The sequence below is a fragment of the Squalius cephalus genome, assembly GCF_949319135.1.
Source record: "Squalius cephalus genome assembly, chromosome: 6".
In the NCBI taxonomy this organism is placed as follows: Eukaryota; Metazoa; Chordata; class Actinopteri; order Cypriniformes; family Leuciscidae; genus Squalius; species Squalius cephalus.
Genome location: NC_137127.1, coordinates 17,606,534 through 17,620,244, shown reverse-complemented (window position 1 = coordinate 17,620,244; position 13,711 = coordinate 17,606,534). Strand labels below are relative to the sequence as shown.

The 13,711-nt window shown below is 38.7% G+C and overlaps 1 protein-coding gene across 17 annotated transcripts in view; it reads right to left on the bottom strand.

Moving 5' to 3' along the window:
• Positions 1-13,711, bottom strand: part of c2cd5 (C2 calcium dependent domain containing 5) — a 48,401-nt gene that overhangs the window by 27,290 nt on the left and 7,400 nt on the right. For 5 of the 17 annotated variants that reach the window (XM_079874021.1, XM_079874006.1, XM_079874010.1 and 2 more), the window contains exons 8-10: positions 11,690-11,844; positions 7,414-7,502; positions 6,324-6,432 (exon numbers count right to left, since the gene is read on the bottom strand). In XM_079874021.1, coding sequence (XP_079730147.1) covers positions 6,324-6,432; positions 7,414-7,502; positions 11,690-11,844 — 353 coding nt within the window. Of the gene's footprint in view, positions 1-6,323; positions 6,433-7,264; positions 7,304-7,413; positions 7,503-9,024; positions 9,226-11,689; positions 11,845-12,505; positions 12,680-13,711 lie in introns of all 17 variants that reach the window. The other 12 variants (XM_079874007.1, XM_079874012.1, XM_079874011.1 and 9 more) reach the window with 7 other exon arrangements.

The following is a 13,711-nucleotide window of genomic DNA, read 5'->3' as shown; positions in this document are numbered from 1 at the left end:
AGCTGACGTTGTTATGGCAATGGGTGGTTTTGTTTTCGGCGCGCTGTACACGGTAGGGCCAATCACAACAGACTGAGCTGTCTGGCTAATCAGAGCAGAGTATATCACGGAAAGGCGGGATTTAGAGAGACTGATTCATTTGACGAGTCGTTTGAGAGTCATTGAAAATGTGATGATGTGCAAATGTACCTGGTGCGAAACCTACTGCAATATGTCTTTATATGCCAAGTCTGAAGGATTTTCAGTGAATTCTGGTTACTATTTAATTTTAAGGAGAGCATGGACATTCGGCTGGACAACTCTTTTGGTGTTCCTCAGAAGAAAGAAAATCATATGTGTTTGAAAAACAGGGTGAGTAAATAATGACAGAATTTTCATTATTGAGTAAACTATCAATTTAAGCATTATCACTGTATTATTTACTAATGGAAAATATTCAAAACGCAATACTACATAGAACCTGATAATATATATTCAATCATTAGATTACATAACAGCTGAGCTGCCAGGGGCTGCATATAAGTGTGTGTGTGTGTGTGCGTGTGTGTGTGTGTAAAGCAGGACTGAGGGTAGGGTAGTACCTGCAGTGAAACTATTCCAGTCTAGCAGTTTGTATGATCTGGTGTTACCCAAGGCTGAGCCAAATCGCCACATTAGTAGATCGGTTAAAAGAGTGGAGAGAAAAAGAGAGAAAGAGAGAGAGAGAGAGAGAGAGAGAGAGAGAGAGAGAGAGAGAGAGAGAGAGAGAGAGAGAGAGAGAGAGAGAGAGAGAGAGAGAGAGAAAGAAAGAAAGAAAGAAAGAAAGAAAGAAAGAAAGAAAGAAAGAAAGAAAGAGAGCAGAAAAGAAAAAGAAAACCAAACACCAACTACAAACAAGAACACAACACTGGACAACACCACTCCACAGGAACTGCAAAGTCAGACAAAAGTTATCTGAGAGGGTGGCCACGAGAACGAGAGCAAGAGAGAAGAGATGGACAGAATCACAGAGAGGAATAATATAGAGAATCAAGGGGAAAAGAGGTGAAGGAAGGAGAGAGAGAGAGAGAGAGAGAGAGAGAAGCATGCAGCAGCAGCACTATGTCAGAGGCTCTAAATCAGCACATCTACAATCAAAACTACATGAGAAGCTCCTTCAACCATGCTTTAATTAATGCACACACACACACGCAGTTAAAACTTTCATACACAGATGTAGTTGTAAATGCATTTCAGTTGTATTTTGTTACATGAAAATTGTGGGTGTTTGTGTGTTTGCAGTCATCTGTACATTATAATTAAGAAAATAAAGCAACAGATACCCTTCTGCACTCTAGAGCTTAATTAAAGTTTTCTGCCTCTTAATTACACTCTACTAACAAAATAATAGTTTCTCTGTATGATACCTAATTTGGAAACACGTCAGCATTTGAAATGTAAATTAGTAGGTAATGGCTCAGCTTGGTTAGCTTGAAGCTTGAATACATGCAAGTTTTAAACAAATGCGCTCAGAGATCACTGCAGTGGGCAGCCTTACAAAAGGTACGGTCATACTGATGATAGAGTGAATGAGAATTATGCTATAAAAATAAAAAAAATTGGGTAGATAAAAAAAAAGAAAGAAAGGAGATTATATACAGAAAGTATCATGCAACAAGGATGTAAAAATTCGCCCTGACAAGAATACATTTTTTTATGCAATGCACCATGAATTAAATATTATTATTTTGGTCTGATTCATAATTATGCACTGGAGAAATCATGCGAGTACAACAGCACTAAAGACGTGGTGGTACAAATGGTGGTACACAATTGTTAATTCAGATAGGATTTGCGTTTTCTACAGCTGTGATTAAAGTGCCCAAGAGAACGCAGAGAACCTTGCCAGAACCTTCCTTCAGAGATGGAAATTGAAATATTTTACAAAATATTTTGTAAATTTTGTATTTTGCCAATATTTACATCCTCTATAATGCAACATTAGTACAGATTAGAAAGGGTATGTGCAGGTTTACAAAAAATAATTATTTGTGCATGTGAAAAAACAGGCAAAAATAATGTTCAGGGGATATGGATGTCTCAAAATCTTCTATAAGCAAAGAAGAGTAATAGAGCATTATATGCTGGACAGGGCCTGAATTTCGTCATGGGATTGCCGGTAGTTTTACTCGTTCCCACAGGTTTCACTCTCACAGCGTGGGAACTTCCCGTAAGGTTAGATGAGTAAATTAATCCACACTGAATATCAGATCAAATCAATGATTCAGCAGTTTGGTGTCTTCTTTCTCACCCTCGCTCGCTCTGTCACTCTGTATCTTATGAGGGACAAGTCGCTTCACATAAGCACATTGCATCTGCACTACAAGCCAGCTGCAAGGTGCGATACAACATTTTAGCTCGCATTTCGGGATAGTCGGAATTATTACTTGCCCACATCACATTTTGCCAATTTAAACATTCAAGCGATTTTAAAGTTTTCGGTACTTGTACACTCTCTGAGATGCATCCAAAGTGCGCCCACATAAAGTACAGAGTTCTTTTTCGAAGCTTTTTGCGCTTAAATGACCAAATACACACAAAAATTATGTCAAGATGCCTGTCTTGGTGACCATCCATGTAAACAAAGTCGGTTATGTCTTCAGTGAACGTAAACAGTTGAGAAAGAAGACGTGTAACAGTACATTGGATCTGTGCATTTGAGTGAAGCAAGCAAATAAACCTGCTGCTGTCTGTCATTAATGTTAATCAAACAACAAAAGACAGAGAAAATCATACTGCTCTTGACTGAATAACTTTTGTAACTTTAAATGTAAGGATTAATCAGTATTTAAGTTTACAGTGAAGACTATACAGTGGTATTTTACATTGAATTACTTTATTCAATTTCTTTAGCATTTCTGTACCTGAATACTAACGTTAGACCTAGGGGTGTGCCGGTTTCAGAATTGGTGATGACGGTTATGACGTGAGTCAAATGTGACGGTTCGTAACATAACCGTCGGGGGGGGGTGTTGCGACGTTCGTCTGTATAGGACAACTTAGTTTGAATAAAGGAGCAGACACTTGATCGCCTAAATCCAAAAAAATAATAATAATCAATGTTATCGATAAAGATACGCGGATGGGGTTTTATTCGCACTCATCCACACCGGTTTTTTTTTTTTTATCAAATTTCAAAGCCGCACCCGCCCGTGTGATTGTTTTGCGGTCTATGGATGATGGAATGCTCTGCTGATGCGAGCCGCGAGAAAGCCCTTGTCTGTTCTAGAAAGGATGCAGCAAAGATATTTAATGCTTAATGTATGAGCCATAGGCCTACGCTGAGTTTCATTCATTTACGATGAGATGCGCTCTAGTTCACAATGCAATGCAAGTGAACGCGGCGCACCAGCGCCGGTTATTATATTGTCTACTATATCTGCTTTTTATTTATTAAAAATACATGCAATTGGTTGATGAAACATTTATTAAAATTAAGATACAATTTGTACAAAACGAAATTCGTTTTAAAAAAAGGCTTTTAACAATAAAATACAAGTGAACGCGGCGCGCTGGCGCCTCAATGTCACGGTTATTATATTGTCTGCTATATCTGCTTTTTATTTATTAAATACATGCAATTGGGTGATGAAACATTTATTAAAATTAAGATACAATTTGTACAAAACGAAATTCACTTTAAAGAAAGGCTTTCTACAAAGAAAAACTTAATGAAGTGGTAAAAATCATGTCTGACGATTTACAAAACAAAACTTGCGTTAGTAGGCTACTTGGCAAAGAATCAAATACAGTTGGAAACGACGTAGACCATTAATGACACAGACTGTTAACAATTGTTTTTAATTAGTATTTAAACATTCTCTATGATAAAAAATGTTTGTAAAAAATATTTTGATAACACGGTTTTGGCGGTTAGTGTTCTAATGACGGTGTTCAACTATAACCGTCGGTCTCACGGTTATATACTAACCGTCACACCCCTAGTTAGACCTACCTAAAAAAAACCTTTCTTTATCCTTATTCTATTCTATTGTATTTATTTGTGCTACAGCTTGTGATTTATTTGTTCTTATTGTACTGTTAACTGACTGTTTGTAAAACCAAGCTTACTTGTGCTGTGTGTAAGCTACTGCGTGAAAAATGTACCTCCGTGTAAAAACACAAATTCATTTAGGATTTAGATGAAATAATTCCCCCAACCACCCAACTTCCCCCTCAAATTAAACAATCCCCCCCATAAGTCACCTAAGGGGGGAATTCCCCCCATTTTCCAAAACGAAATTCAGGCCCTGCTAGAGAGGACAAACGTAAGGCCAAGAAAATGGTGCACGTGATGCAGAACATATACTGTACAACGAACTGAAATTGTAAATACAACGAAAGCCATGCACACAACATGCACACTTCCAAACTGCCTCACGAATACACCTGCTGTATGTGTTCTTACTAGGGCTGGGTACTAACACAAATTTCACAATTCAATTTCAATTCACAAGCTTGTGATTCAATTCTGATCTCGATCCGATTTCATTTTATATTAATTTATTTGGATATAGATCAGGTTCAGTATAATGTCAATTGTTCTCAAGGAAAATTCTCTCAACTAATGCAGTAAACTATACAGGAAACCTGGTACATTATTATTAAAGGTTAAAATTAAAGGTATAGTGGAGGATTTTCTTTTTCCGGGTGGATCATCAAGACTATTGGTCCTCCTAGTTGTCAATCATTCTGGTGATATGTTTACGTAAGGCCGTCGTACGTGCTCGTCCCTAGGTAGTTTTCGCTTTCTGCGCATGCGCACTTTCAGGTGTATATGTGTGGTGAGCTACGGTTTCAGCCATTCATTGAAGCTCACCGTTCTCACCGGGTTTTTTCAAAATGTCTGAGGGTCGCAAGAGAAAAAGTGTCTACAAATTGTATGACAAGAGGAGAAAGGCCTCTGAAGAAAGAAACAAGACCAGAGTGTTTTTGGGAGAATATTTCACATGCTGGCGTGCGCTAAAAGCTTCCCACTGATCCCTCAGTCGCGAAGTTTCTACTCGACAGGTAAAGTTTGGCATGCTATTTGGAGAAATCCATTTAAAATCACTGCTAGTAAAAGTTAATGTAAGCTATGATTAGCGATGCTAGCCCTGGCACAAGTCACGCACCGGGCAGACACGGTAAACATCTCAATTTGTCTAAAGTAGCCTTATGACCAAATGGTAAAAGGTATCACGCTGAAATGTTCTAAAACCTTGTGTGTTCATTTTTGTGAAATGGCTAGGTATTTTTTGACTCGGTGGCAAGTCTGACATAGTGGAAAAAGTGCAAATCTTCTTTTGGAAAGTAGGCTTGTATGAGCCATGCCGACAGCAACTTGTAAACAGAGCGTGCACGAGGAGAACTAGGCTCGTGCATGCTCTCTCGTGCACACGTTTAATAGGCGTTCCCTCTCGGGAGCAGGTAAGAGTGTTGCGCATGTGCATTTTTTCAAAAAGTGGAGAGGGCGGTTCTTTTCTAAAATTCGGGAAAATCCTCCACTATACCTTTAATAACTGATTTGTAACGTATATATTCAAATAACGTATAAATAATGTACTTAAATAAATAACGTATTTATTCAAACATACATAGTATGTTATGTGTGTGTGTGTGTAATATAGTGTATATAATAAGTAAAATGCTCCTGTCCAGAGTTATTTTTTCTAGCTGACTAACAAACTATGGACACTGAATGGCTTTTTTGAGGTAAATGCTACATTACAAGACATATTGTTTGTTGTTTTATAGACATCTTTCCACGGTTGAAACACTGAGTGATGCAATATTACAGTGAGTTGCACTGTATTTTTCAACAAACCTTCTGTGTTTATTTCATGCTGTAGGCTAACTAGTAGTAAAGAGGAAGAGACGATTGGTTCACTTAAGATCTGCTGAGTCACTTCACTTAAACTGAAGCTGCTACGGCAATCTGTCACATTAAAGCGTACCAAAGTGGTATTTATTGTTTGAATTTTGTAATTAAATTTACAGAATTTGAAAACTGAGACTGTCTCATATCAAAGTAAAACACAAAGCCTATTGCGATTTATTGGATGGGAGGTGTGCTACAAATAATGTTTAGTGAAGATTTGTTCACGCATAAACTGAAAACAGCATAGACTAAAAAGATTGATTCTAGGGGACTCAAGCATCAATATTGGCTAATCGATTAAAATCGAGAAATCAATATTTTCAACCCAGCCCTAGTACTTACTACAGTAAAGTTTTGTTGTTTGAAATTATGTTAATGTATCATATATTTGGTGTGTTGCAGGTATTTGTTTATGTTTGTGCCTGTGTAATACGAGCCATCTTACCTGGGTTGTGAATTCGATCCAGAAGCTTTACCGAGCGTGCACTGACTACGCCCCCCAAGTGGAGGAGAAATCCAGGTGGGAAGGAGGTCAACGTGAAGAAAGGGTATTCCTGAAACACACAGAACGGTGATGGAGGGGTCATACAGAACGGACCAAGGTGACCCACTGGCATTCTAACAAATGTCATAAAGACAGGTGAACTTCTGTAATGAAATCTTCACACACAACTGAAGATTTTTTACAGCACAGAAATTGAAACCTGCGGGTCGTGCCATTACATTGTCAATATTTAGAAATTACAACACAAGACTCATGCAGAGATACAGAGATTCAGACACTTTAGGCTGTTTAACTGGGTAACAACTCTGCGCAGTGCAATACATCAGGACTTTCAGTAGAAGTGGTTTAAACAGTGGTTCTCAGTTTAGATGCATATAAACGCATATGGAGGCCCTTATATTTACTTAACTTACGTACCACTCAAATGCATAATGAATATTCAAGTCCTGATAATAAGCCTGAACAAAATTGTTACCAGCACCTGTTTTTTTTTCTCATCCATATGAGTGTAAAGACACAGGCTTCAAAAACTCTGGCTCTTCATTTAGGCTACATTAATCATTATTTCACAAGACATTTAACCCCTGGAACAAAATCAGACAAAGATCAGAGCAAAACTGTGACGTACAGGTAAACATGAGAGCTTCCTAGCACCTGTCAGAGGTTCTAGAACATTCTCCATGTAAATGGGTGCATAACCACATAACGCCCAAACCAACTGTCACAATACTAATGTGCCATTGGTTTGATAATGATGTCAATAGGACAGTAGAAGAGATGCAGGTCTTCCAGTTCAAAGTTCTCAAACAGGGAGGAGTATGGGAAACATAAACGAAAGATTCTACAACCAGAAACATTCGGCATGCCCTCTCCAGACATACCCCTGTCCTAACAAATGCTTCAGAGGATGATGAAACCCCCTGGAATCCAAGTGAGAGAGCGAAAGATTGGAGAAACATAATTCTCATAATCACCAGCTTTTGTGATCGTAAATATATAAATACATGTGAATATACTGTCTCTGTCTTACTCTCTGCTCCAGCGCTGATTGGGTCTGCTGCCTCAGAAGAGCTTTAAGAGGCCCCGCCTCCTTCCCTGCACTGCCGCCACTTCCCATTCCTGTTGGTGGAGAAGAGAGCGCAATTCAGGGGAAATGAAAGATGGCAAACAATACTTCACTTCAAAACCAAATAAACAATGTTACAATATCTCATGCACTCACATACTGTACATTCACCTCTTCTGTGTGACTATGACTGTTTACATGCAGAAAAATAATCTTATATGAATTAAAATAGCATTTATTAGTAATTCTAGTAATATTATTCTGAATTCTTGTCATGTAAACAAATTACTCATTTATATCTGTATATGTTATTTAAAAGAGGAAACATTTTTCAAGCGAAAAGGAAATTGATATAGAAAAGAGCCTCATTGCCTACATTTAGTTATTTAACTCTTGTGTGCTGTTGTCAAAGTAGGAAAAGAACATGCATGCAGGAATATTCCAATTGCTGTGGAGCATATATAACTTTTTTATATAATAACCTATTTTTATATATAAATGCTTTACCAGAATACCTGAATAAAAAAATTATGTGCATGCAAAAATGGTTAAACACTACCGTTCAAAAGTTTTGGAATCGACAAGATTTTAGAAAGAAGTCTTTAATGATCACCAAGATTGCATTTATTTAATAATAAAAAAATACAGTAAAACAGTAATATTGTGAAATGCTACAATTTCAAACTGTTTTCTATTGTAATATATTTTAAAATGTGATTTATTCCTGTGACGTTAAAGTGGAGTTTTCAGCACCATTACTCCAGTCTTCAGTGTCACATGATCCTTCAGAAATCATTTTAATATGCTGATTTTCTACTCAAGAAACATTAATATAAATATCATTTCTTTAACTAAATAAATAAATTCGTACTGACCCCAAACTTTTGAATGGTGGTATAATTAATTTGGTGCACATAGCCTTGATAGCCAATTAGTGACTTTCAACACTCTATTAGGTAGAGCAGCGGTCTAATATAAAGAATTGAATATGTTCCCATCCATTTTGAAAACACAAGACAAACTTTACATTTTAAAAATGTAATAATTACATTAGCTGGATTAACACTTAAAGAAACAAATATGAACCCACAGAAAACATTCAGAGACTCTTAAGACATTTAAGATATAACATTCATCACAAGCAGTTTCAACTCATTCACTAGCTGGGAAACTTTATCTAATCATCACATTTGGACAGATTAAAACAATTAACAGTTTCAGACACACAAGCTCAGAGCCCAGGCACTAGGAAATTAGATTTTATGGAACCAGACAGATGACTGAGGGCCAGTGGTTTGCTTTTCTTGTTTGCTCTTCCATTGGCGGAGGAATCTAACTTCCAGTCAGGCTGAAAAAACATGCAAGTGGGGTTTTGTTAAATCAGAGTGCTCAAAAGAAATGAAACCACACTGCTCTATCATAAGCACTCAGAGTGCATTTGTGGAAAATGTGGGCAAATGAGAGACAGGCATGTTATTCTGCCAGGGGGCAGCACAGCGGTTGGTGTGGTCACACTGGATGCAATCCCGGCACCAAGGGTCAAAGGCCATAGGGGCAGCAGTGAGTGTGTCCTACCAGAGGCCGCCAGCAGCAGTTCCTCACTGAAAGACACGCTCTTTCTCAGCATGGCTGTGTCTGATTGGCTGACATGGAGTGGGGGAGGAGCTGAACTCCAGGAGGCCATCCCTGGCCGAAAGTGATGGGGCAGATGGACAGAGGGGAGGGAAGATGATTCAGACTCAAGGGCGGGAGTACTGGGAGACAGAAATATCCTCGCTGACAGAGAAAGAATGAGAGAGAAGGAGAGTTTGGGGAGGATGGTATGAAGACATCACATGAGAAAAAAATAAGGGGGGTGGGGTGACTGAAATGTAAAAAGAAAGAGGAACTCAGAAAGAAAGGGATGCAAACTGATAAGAGGTAAAAAATAAAATAAAATAAAGGTCAGAAAGTCACAGGTTTCCCAGGGGTTTATTTCCAGCAGGTTGTTTTTGACGGTATACACTGTATACAGTTCATCCAAAACTGAAACTTCTGTCAGAATGACTTTTGTAGTCCCTTTCAGATTTTTGACTTGACTTCGACTACCTCTGTGAATTATCATTATTCGGTTTACTCCTCATACAAAGCTGTCAAAGACTTTGATTAGTCATATGGACTACAAAATGTATGCTTTTATGTTTTCTAATGGTGATTTTCTTTTTAGCTTGACAGACATGGTCACTATAAACTAATGTTGAATGGAAACATAGAACGACATGAGGGTGAGAAAATATCATTTTCATATGTGGGTGAATATGAAGTTCAAACCTTTTCAAAACATTTTATTTCAAAATGTAGAAAATATAATTCTACACCTCAGGTAAATCTGCTTAAAGAGATTCTTGTATTTCATACGAAAACACTAAAAGACTAGGATACAGCAACATTTCATAAATTACAATGTTTTTTTATGTAAAACTTATAAAGGATGAACAACAGAGGAGAGAAAATGATGAACATAAAATATACACGATATTTATAACTATACCATGCCCTTTTGTTTCTTGTGCACATTAACAAGTCATTGTTTGCTTACTCTTTCACAGCATGCTTAAAGTGATTTAAGAGGAAAAGTTTGAAAATTTTTTACAATAAAAAATGAAAAGATAGTGTTGAATGAATTTAGATCATCAGGTTTCTGTAAATTAGGGTGTCTGCAAGGAAAATCCGCACCTTATCTTTGCTTTTCAAAAAGTCTCTTATTTAAGTTGTGAAACCTTCAGAAAAACACTCAGCTCATTTACACAGACTATCTGTGCTAGCATTGTTGTAATCAAGCACATGATCACCCAATTATCTACTTCACAAAATACCTCTCTTCAGAGGTCTCATGTTAAAGCAAAAGCCCATCCAAAAATTCTAATTCTGTCATCATTTAAGGCCTCGATACACTCACGGCAAAGTTATTTTTCGTTCTTCGTTTAGGGGTAAAATGAAGTTCGAAATACGTGACCAGCGATATACTGTTAGTGGACATCCGACGCCGCCTAGATTGCTGAGAGAGTTAAGATGAATATGCAAATATGTGCAGCACACTTTCCTCTCAATAACAAAATAAACACAGCAAAATTGAGAAAACGGCAAGCATTTTTTTAATAAAGCATAAGAAAAGCACCTGATCATATCAACATTGATATGTTTGCACGAGCTCTGCAATTCGGCACTCTAGTAAAGTTACGTTATGTTATTTATATAGCACTTTACACAATAGATTGCTTAAAATCAAGCAGCTTTATCATTTTAAACATGAAAAACAGTGTCAGCGTTTCATCAGAAATACAACTTCATTTTCGACTATAAAGCAGTTCTCCAATGTGTTTATGTTTTCACTCACGGACGTCTGACCTCGACCGACTGAACAGGCCAAATGAACTAGAAAAGATTTCAGCGTGAAAGAAGGCGGAGCCTCCGCGCACACCTACCTATTACGTAATCGCCACAGACCAATGGTAGTACAAATGTTTTTTGCAGCCGGAGTTTCAAACTTCCAAAACGAACTTTGTTTCGGCCTGATTATGTTCGAAATGACGTCACATCAGTTCATTCTTCTTTTTCGATTTAAATGTATCGAATTACTTTCTTCTGTGGAACACAAAGGAAGATATTATGAAGAATGTTGGGAAACAAAACAACATTGGACCCCATTGATTTCCATAGTATGGACAAAACTTTTTTTGTGTTACACAGAGGAAATAATGTCATACAGGTTTGGAACGACATGAGGGTGAGTAAATGACAGAACTTAAATTTTTGGTTGACCTATCACTTTTAAAATTTAACCTTACTGTAAAAATATAAGCTCATTGGTTCAGCATGAAACAAATAATAAGTGACCTATTTTGTATAACAAACCGAGGATTTAGCATAAAGGTGAGCAGGTTGCATCCACGGAAAGAATTTTTTTCCAAATAAAATAATTTCTTTTATTTCCAAATGTACAAAATACTAGATCACAACCTTGAGTCAAATAAAAATAAACATTTCACACATGCAGATAAAGAAATAATGGAGGGACAACACAACATACATAAATTAAATAAACACAAAACTAGACCAAAAAAAATGCAGAGACACTGTGCCCTACACCCTCTGCCTCTAGGCCTTGATACTGGGATCAGCACACTGATAGAGATTAAAATCAAGGAGAGAGAGAGTGTCTGGCAGAGTGCCTGAGGTCAGGTGGGGACGGGTATCTTACCGGTTTTGGGGGTTAAGCTGAGCTCGGTGTCAGAGGAGGAGGACTGGCGACTGTAGGACTTGGAGGGGGAGAAGGAGGAGAAGGTTTGTGCTCTCAGAGGGGTGGGGGGTCCTGAGGACAACGGGACGCCTGGACCCTCCTCCCCAAAACCTGGCCTGTCAGAGCAAGGAGTAACACACACCATCAACACACACGGACTCACAGGGTCATACATGAGGACTGTGCCCGTGTGCGTGTGTTTGAGCGTGTGCATGCGTGTGTGTGTGTTTATGTGTGAAGAAGGAATAGAGGTAGAGAAAGAAAGAAGGAAAAGTGATGACTGCTTGCTGCTGAAAGGGTAGAGCGTGAGGATGTCAAGAAGAGACAGGAAAGCACGCGATGTAGTGGGCGGGATAGAACAAAATAAATGGAAAAAAATCCAACACTGTGAAAACCAAAAAAGAGCCAGAATGCAAATGAGATGAACAAGAAGCGTGTTTCAGCCAACCAAAGCACAACGCTTTGATAACAAGGGTCGACTACTGCCTTTACAAGGCCAAAATGTAAAATTCAACAACCCTGCCTGTGAATAAAAGGAACGCACGCACAACTTAAAAACACAGAAGCTAAACCCACACCTTTGATTGGTTATACTCTGTGAGTGACAGCTGAATGCAGCTCACTGATTGGTCAGAGGTGTTTTAAAGCTGTAAACGAGGTTGCTTTGGCAGCTGAAGGGAGGGGGGGGGTCTGGTGATGTCGTAGCTGTCTGCCAATGAAGAACAAGGGGGTGGTGAGAGGTCCGTGGCGGGGTCATGGGGGTCGTGGGGTACCTGCCTACACTGCCTGGCTCTGGGGGCTTCTGAGCTCCTGTGTCTGGGTTTCATACCGGCGAACAGCAGTGTCGGCACAGACACGGAGAAGCCCTGAGAAAGACGACTGCTCGCACTGTGAACTGGACTGCTGTGTGTGGAACGACATCCGAGAGTGGAAGGAGCAGCCTGCGGAGAGCTACACACACATTCACCCATTTTTCATACATTAAACACACATGCACCCACTGTGTACAGTACAATCACAGAGAACTCGGACGCACACACGTAACATTGACATAACAAGAACATGCACGCGCACACATAGGGGTGGGAGACAAAAAAAATCTATTCTCTCAGCATTTCAATGTTTTCATCATTAATGCCATTTGAAATGCAGTATAAATTCGATACATGAAACTCAATTACTGACAGACGTTTGCTTTCAAATGCTCATGTGCGCTTTCTTTGTGTTCGTCCTGCAGGGCGCAAAATTTATGTAAACATTCATGTGGTAAGGACAAAACATCTGATAGTTAGATCTATCTAAAGTAGATCTGCCGCTATCTATGATGGCTATGACTCTGATTGTGTCATATACACCAAGGATGGCTTGAGGGTGAGTATTTTTTGGGTGAACTAACCCTTTAAAGAATCCCACCCCTACGCAAACCCCCAAAGTAGACCGCATCAAAAACCGACAGGTAGGAAATATCGTCTGTTTCTTAAAACCTAGTGAGCTGACTACCTAGACGGCACCCAAAAATGCTGTCTAGTTAGGCAAGTCACTGCCATTCAAATGTTCTTAGCTCCTTAGAGAGCAAGTGGAAAGACAACACAAACACAAAACACAACAGACTCAAGGCAGGACTCCGGATGCAAACCACGGCTAGTTCTGAAATGCACAACTGTACAGCATTTAATCTTTAAGCAGTCTAAAGCAAACGCATGCTAGTGCAAGAGAGATGCAGCATGCAGGAGAACGTCAGAAAAAAGACAGCGAGGGAGAGCAAGAGGGAGAAAGAGGACATGCAGGGGAGGACAAGATTGTGGTGTGTTTGTGTGTTGAGAATGCATTTTTGTAGAAATTATAAAACAGCAACTCATAAAACAAACACACACACCCTCATACTCATTTATAAATATAAATATAAAAACAGAAAACAGTGAGCAATCGTACAGCATTTTTCATGTTGCATTAATACCTGTTTAATAAAACCAAAGGAATGTT